This window comes from Silurus meridionalis, chromosome 3 (assembly GCF_014805685.1).
Source record: "Silurus meridionalis isolate SWU-2019-XX chromosome 3, ASM1480568v1, whole genome shotgun sequence".
NCBI classification, from domain to species: Eukaryota; Metazoa; Chordata; class Actinopteri; order Siluriformes; family Siluridae; genus Silurus; species Silurus meridionalis.
Window position 1 is genome coordinate 23,460,155 of NC_060886.1, and position 7,953 is coordinate 23,468,107.

The following is a 7,953-nucleotide window of genomic DNA, read 5'->3' on the forward strand; positions in this document are numbered from 1 at the left end:
GGCTCTAGATTCCTAATAAGCAATTCAGTGCTAACACTGGCAGCATAAGGTTGTCTTCGAGTTGACTTAAGGAAGAAACCTTGAAAGCAACCAAACTCAAAAGGTCCCCATCATTTCATGGCATCAGATTATAAATCACTACAGTATACAGGTTTAGTAAAGTGAAAACTACCAGTACAATGAACAATGAAACTAGCAGTAATTATACTCTATAAGCTGCTGTTATTTTTGTCATGTTTTTTGTTGACCTGATATTATACACAGTTAGATACCATGACAAAAGTCATGTGACATGTAAGTACTATTGTGTTACTAGATCTAGATTCGATTATTATACAAAGTCCAGTAATCTTTAGCAATGATTTTGGTTGTAGATATTCCAGGAACACCCACTGATGAAAACCTATCCAGTCTCTCCAGGCCCTCCTGTGCATGGACAACCAGAATCAGAAAGCAATGTTGTAACTGAGGGTCTAATTCTTAACCAGCCCAACACTGCCCTACTCTCCCTTGTGCTCATGCTGGGAACCTTCTTTGTGGCCTTTTTCCTTCGAAAGTTCCGCAACAGTCGCTTCCTCGGTGGCAAGGTAAAAGATTCACACCAAAACACTTATGTTACTACTGCTGTATTGTGTATTTATTCTTCCAAAATAAGATGTGTTGATATGCTATGATTTATATGATTGTGTTGCACTTGTCCTTATATTGAAATGTACTTGCATTACTACAGTAATAGAGTTACACTAGTGTTACACTAGGATATGTTGTGTGTATATATGTAAGTGTACAAAGCATACACATTATCTAAACCACAAAGCAAATAACAACAATGCGTTGCCCAGTATATTGTTTAGGTTGCCTGGAAACTGGGCTGAATATGTGGTTACTAGCACAATAGCATGTGGGAAGCTGATTAGCTAATTAAGCATATTATTGCAGTCTATGTGAAGCAAACTATGTGAAGTTGGGATTTTTATCTGTTCTAACAAAGTTTTTAAAGTAGCAAATTTTGTTTGCAACATCATCAACAACAAAATTCTCAAAAAGTAGTTGATTATAAAGTAGTTGGTTATGATGTTTCTGTTCTAAACTCCTGTATAAAAACTAATGTTACTTAGTTGCTTAAGTGATCTGTGCATTCTAATTAATAAAAGCCTTTAGGTCCTCAGTCCAAAAGACTGAAAGATGTGATGCTCAGTCAATTTAATCCTAGCTACATCCCAAATGAATATCCAAAAAAAACCTCTAGCTTGGAACAGACCTGGAACTGACCCTGCCTGACTAGGGCATCCTGGGTACTTCTGCTGTAATGCAAAACAAGATTAAAGGTACTTGAGCAGTCTTTTTTGTTCCTCTGTTTCATTGTTTGAAGGTCAGGAGAATTATTGGAGATTTTGGCATACCCATCTCTATTCTTCTATCTGTAATAGTGGACCTCCTCATCCCTGACACTTACACACAGGTATCTATACTAATATGTATATATATATATATATATATATATATATATATATATATATATATATATATATATATATATATATATATATATATATAGTGTGTGTGTGTGTGTGTGTGTGTGTATATATATATATATATATATATATATATATATATATATATATATATATATATATATATATATATATATGTATATATATATATATACAGTGAGGAAAATAAGTATTTGAACACCCTGCTATTTTGCAAGTTCTCCCACTTAGAAATCATGAAGGGTCTGAAATTGTCATCGTAGGTGCATGTCCACTGTGAGAGACATAATCTAAAAAAAAATCCAGAAATCACAATATATGATTTTTAACTATTTATTTGTATGATACAGCTGCAAATAAGTATTTGAACACCTGAGAAAGTCAATGTTAATATTTGGTACAGTAGCCTTTGTTTGCAATTACAGAGGTCAAATGTTTCCTGTAGTTTTTCACCAGGTTTGCACACACTGCAGGAGGGATTTTGGCCCACTCCTCCACACAGATCTTCTCTAGATTAGTCAGGTTTCTTGCCTGTCGCTGAGTTTGAGCTCGTTCCAAAGATTCTCTATTGGGTTTAGGTCTGAAGACTGGCTAGGCCACGCCAGAACCTTGATATGCTTCTTACAGAGAGACTCCTTGGTTATCCTGGCTGTGTGCTTCGGGTCATTGTCATGTTGGAAGACCCAGCCTCGACCCATCTTCAATGCTCTAACTGAGGGAGGGAGGTTGTTCCCCAAAATCTCGCAATACATGGCCTCGGTCATCCTCTCCTGTCCCATGTGCAGAAAAACACCCCCAAAGCATGATGCTACCACCCCCATGCTTCACAGTAGGGATGGTGTTCTTGGGATGGTACTCATCATTCTTCTTCCTCCAAACACGTTTAGTGGAATTATGACCCAAAAGTTCTATTTTGGTCTCATCTGACCACATGACTTTCTCCCATGACTCCTCTGGATCATCCAAATGGTCATTGGCAAACTTAAGACGTGCCTGGACGTGCTGGTTTGAGCAGGGGAACATTCCATGCCATGCATGATTTCAAACCATGATGTCTTAGTGTATTACCAACAGTAACCTTGGAAACGGTGGTCCCAGCTCTTTTCAGGTCATTGACCAGCTCCTCCCGTGTACTTCTGGGCTGATTTCTCGCCTTCCTTAGGATCATTGAGACCCCACGAGGTGAGATCTTGCATGGAGCCCCAGTCCGAGGGAGATTGACAGTCATGTTTAGCTTCTTTCATTTTCTAATGATCGCTCCAACAGTGGACCTTTTTTCACCAAGCTGCTTGGCAATTTCCCCGTAGCCCTTTCCAGCCTTGTGGAGGTGTACAATTTTGTCTCTAGTGTCTTTGGACAGCTCTTTGGTCTTGGCCATGTTAGTAGTTGGATTCTTATTGATTGTATGGGGTGGACAGGTGTCTTTATGCAGCTAACGACCTCAAACAGGTGCATCTAATTTAGGATAATAAATGTAGTGGAGGTGGACATTTTAAAGGCAGACTAACAGGTCTTTGAGGGTCAGAATTCTAGCTGATAGACAGGTGTTCAAATACTTATTTGCAGCTGTATCATACAAATAAATAGTTTAAAAATCATATATTGTGATTTCTGGATTTTTTTTTTTAGATTATGTCTCTTACAGACCCCTCCATGATTTCTAAGTGGGAGAACTTGCAAAATAGCAGGGTGTTCAAATACTTATTTTCATCACTGTATATATACATATATATATATATACATATATATATATATATATATATATATATATATATATATATATATATATATATATATATATATATATATATATATATATATATATATATATATATATATATGTGTGTGTGTGTGTATATATGTATATACAGTATATAGATAGATAGATAGATAGATAGATAGATAGATAGATAGATAGATAGATAGATAGATAGATAGATAGATAGATAGATAGATAGATAGATAGATAGTATAATCTATACTGAGTTACAGCGTGTGTTCAGATTCTCTGTGCTTGCTCATACTTTTTATTAAATACTTGCCTGTAATTGAAGCCAGGTTTCTTTCAGAGTGCATATTAGAATGCGGTTAAATGCTTGGCATGGCTCAGTGACCAGCGAGGCCTGGGATCTGAGCAACAGTGTTTTTGTGGTTGCAGAAACTGAACGTGCCCTCTGGTTTCTCGGTCACATCTCCTGACAAACGAGGCTGGTTCATCAGCCCGTTTGGAGACAAACAGGCCTTCCCCACTTGGATGATGGGAGCCTGCGTGGTTCCCGCCCTTCTCGTCTTCATCCTCATCTTCATGGAGACGCAGATCACAACGTGAGTTTGGCTTTATGTCCTTGCCATGTTGTTTATGTTTTCTTTTTCTTTTAACACAAAAGATTTACATTATGTTGTTCTTACCGAGGTCATTTTGTTTCCACGAGTCTAACCATAACAATCAGCTCCAGTCCAAACCGAGTTCAACAAAGCATTCAAAGCTATTGTTTTTACTGGGCTGTAATAAAAAAATCATTCATAAATCAGTAATATTTATTAATGAGTTGGTTTATTTTTACATGAACATATGGGTAAAGCTGTAAAACTAAAAGCTTTTCACTCAATTTGTGAAGAGCTGCTTGCTAATGATCACTGTAGTGGAGGCTTGTGCCGCTAGTTTATTAATTCTGTTGCTTCTGCGGTGATTCAATTGTCCCATAGTTGTGCTATGTTATGATGTTGATCATAAGAATGATGCATGTGGTTTGAAAATGATGTTCTGCTCTGAATGATGACAGATATATAGTCACTAATAAATATAAACTTTCAAGGCAAAAAAAAGGCTACAAAGTTTTTTTTACACAAAGCCTCAATGAGCTGTTATTGCTGTTGATTTGCATTATATTTTGTATTGAATTAATCAAATATATTTCATGATATAATCTTTTTTATATGAAACCTTGACAATGAACCTTTATTTCCTTTTTTTTAATTTAACAAATATATCCCTTTCAGTGATGTCTTAAATCTGTCATTTTATATATTTATGATCATATATTTGATAGTTTGTCAGTATTTCGTATAAAAGTATGTCATGCAACTGTAAGATTAATAATGAAGTTTACACTGGCCACTCCATTAAACAGTAGATGGTTTTCCCATAGCAGTATGCCATTAAGTCCAGGCTCACTGTAGCTAGATACCTTATTAATGCACTAAATAAAGTGGTCAGTGCAGTTACCATAAAAAGAGCTGTTTAGGAGGATTTTATCAGTGTTATTGGATATGAAAACACTTCATTGATTAATACATGCATGCACTGACAGTTACAATTTATGATATTGAATATTTAATGCAAATATAAAGCTTAAAATATACAACTGTATACTGTATTCTCAGATTTCTGCCCTCTCTCTCTCTCTCTCTCTCTCTCTCTCTCTCTCTCTCTCTCTAGGCTGATAGTAAATAAGAAAGAGCGTCGCTTGTTGAAGGGCTCAGGTTTCCACTTGGATCTGCTGCTGATTGTGATTCTGGGTGCTATCTGCCCACTCTTCGGCCTGCCGTGGTTGACAGCTGCCACTGTGCGCTCTGTCACCCATGTCAATGCTTTGACAGTAATGAGCAAAGCAACAGCTCCTGGAGAAAAGCCTATGATCCAGGAGGTTAAAGAGCAGAGACTGACTGGGATGTGTGTCGCCATACTAGTGGGTAAGAGTAGTAAGAGCCTAACAAGTAACAAAAAATAATAATAATAATAAAAACATTTAAATGTATTTTCTTTTCATTGTGCGGCATTGTATTGTATTACACTGTTTTACGCTTCTTTGCGTAACTGTTTCGAATTTCTGTACATATATCTGAAACCTGCAGGGATGTCCATTGTGATGACAGATGTGCTGCGCCATATTCCACTGGCTGTGCTTTTTGGTATTTTTCTGTACATGGGCATCACCTCCCTGACTGGTATCCAGCTTTATGAGCGCATCACACTCATGGTGACTCCTGCAAAACACCATCCGGATCACAACTTTGTTACAAAAGTAAGGAGAAATTATTTGGAAAACAGTTTTTCATATTACTTCCGCTCCTTGGAGGAATATTTGATCATTTAATAACGATGCCCCCACTAGGTGGTGCCCAAACCCTCACTTTCCTTTTTTAATTCTTTCAATTTAATCATTAATATTGATGATGATTATTTAGGATAATACATTTACATCAGGTAACATTTACTAGGGTTAGGATTAGGGTAATATGGGATTAAAAATGAATAAAATAAATAAAACTGGTGTTACTTTTATCTCCTTAGGTGAAGACATGGCGTATGAACATGTTCACTATAATCCAGCTGTTATGTATTGCGCTCTTGTGGGTGGTGAAATCCACTGTGGCGTCTCTGGCTTTCCCTTTCATCCTCATCATGACCGTGCCGTTGCGAAGACTCATCCTTACAAGGATCTTTGAGGAGAGGGAGCTGGCAGCTGTAAGTCACGCTAATAAATCAGCTTGTAGTTCTTGTACAGGTCCATAAAGTCTTTAAAAATATGTATTCTAAAAGCTAGTCATTTCCAGAGCTGGAAAAAAATACAGATTCTCAGAAACACTTTGGAAAATATATTGTGTAAAGTAACATATTGACTCTAAAAGTCAGTAAAGTCTTACATCTGTGTCTTTCACATAAGATATTCGCTTATTTTCCGGTTTCGAGAGCCGGCCAAATGCTTATAACATTTGTTTTCATTTTTTATGATACAGTTAGTACTTTTTTTTTTTAAAGAAAGGAAGAAAGTCAGGACCAAGTATGTTTTTAAGATAGGTCACTAGCCGTATTAATGTCATGCTAAACGATATGTTCGGAGCTGTAAAATACACTAAACAAACTATGAAATGCCATTTCAGGCCATTAGCAAGTCAGCTAATCCTTCAAACCATGAGCAGATTGGCATTATTTTAGTAATTTAACAGAACAATATAGCAGATTTAACGTTTGATAAAAAATAGGCTCCATTCCCCCCACACATAAAAATTTTAAGAGAATTATGCAGAAATATATGTATCTGCAATAAACACCTATTCAATGTTAATGTAAATGATCCTATGTTCTTATTTATATGAGTTTGACATTTTTTTTTATTTGATATCCTTTAATTATACATATCTTTCTTAGATACAAACTGAAGATACATAGCATTATCCTTGCTTTCAAAAGTGATATATTGTAATACTTTTTTCTGTCTATATAATATATTACTTTTCTAAACACATTAACAATACAGAATTGAATTGCGTAATCTGATTTTTCCAGTTATATATGGTTCTCTCCCAAGTTATTACCACAAAGTTGGAGGCACACAATTGTATAGATGTATTAGGATACCCAATCCTGCTCCAGCATGACAAACCCCCTGCGCAAAAACCCAGATGGGTTGGAGTGGATGATCTTGTGTGATCTGCAATAGATCTCTGACTCAACCATATTGAACACCTGTGGAATAAATTGGAACACTGACTGCACCCCAGGCCTCCTCATCCTACCTCAGAACCTGAATGTACTTATGCCATTGTGGCTGAATAAGCACAAATCTTCACAAGCACACTCCAAAATTAAGTGGAGGTTATTATAAAAGCAACTGGACCTAAATGTGGAATGGGATGTTCAAAAGCACATAGGAATCATATGGTCAGGTGTCCACAAACTTTTCTCTATACCCAAGTCTGAATATGTGTTAATATTGAGGGCTTTATATTTAAAGGGCTCTATATCTTCATTCATTATTGTGGTAAAATTCTTTCTTAAATTAGATTCTTTTGGATGTTTTTAGATTCTATTGAATTTCTCTTACTTTATGCCTGATCACGTGACTCCTTTGTGATTTCCTGAACATACCTCAGTTCTTTGTTATTTTAAAGGAAAGTAACTTCCACAACTATTGAAAATCCTCATACATGATGTATTGGATGTAAAGGAGCTTATAATTTTTTTCCTACAGTTGGACGCAGATGAGGATTCACCCAATTTTGATGAAGATGGTCGTGACGAGTATAATGAGATTCACATGCTTGTGTAGACCCGGTGTCTGGTCACAGGATAAACCGCCTGAAAGGTGACACTCACCATGATGTACGATGATGAACTCAGATAATCTACTCTCATTCAAAAATGTGTTGTGTGTATATTCAGATATTGTACTTATGCTGTGCAAAATGGAGATATTGATGCCAGAGATTCACAGGATAGATTCTTAGATTCCTTTCTGTGGTGGTTATTCTTATTTATTTATTAGACATTTTTTAAATTGGTCTTCTGGTTTCTCATAAGTGGTCTCCCTGAAACTTAATGATGTCCAGTGTTTTACTGTCCTGATTCAGGACTGGTTGATTTTACTGTTTTAGCAGCACTTACACACCCGTTTTACCTCATGAAGTGCATGTTTATGAGCAGATACAGTGAATCTATTGTATTAGAGCAGGGAAA

The 7,953-nt window shown here is 36.3% G+C and overlaps 1 protein-coding gene across 2 annotated transcripts in view; it reads left to right on the top strand.

The window, feature by feature from the left end:
* Positions 1–7,953, top strand: part of slc4a3 (solute carrier family 4 member 3) — a 72,534-nt gene that overhangs the window by 58,972 nt on the left and 5,609 nt on the right. Inside the window, exons 17-23 of one of the 2 annotated variants that reach the window (XM_046843287.1) lie at positions 375–587; positions 1,373–1,462; positions 3,652–3,818; positions 4,933–5,186; positions 5,349–5,518; positions 5,788–5,961; positions 7,469–7,582. In XM_046843287.1, coding sequence (XP_046699243.1) covers positions 375–587; positions 1,373–1,462; positions 3,652–3,818; positions 4,933–5,186; positions 5,349–5,518; positions 5,788–5,961; positions 7,469–7,546 — 1,146 coding nt within the window. In that variant the 3' untranslated portion in view covers positions 7,547–7,582. Of the gene's footprint in view, positions 1–374; positions 588–1,372; positions 1,463–3,651; positions 3,819–4,932; positions 5,187–5,348; positions 5,519–5,787; positions 5,962–7,468 lie in introns of both variants that reach the window. The other variant, XM_046843280.1, reaches the window with a different exon arrangement.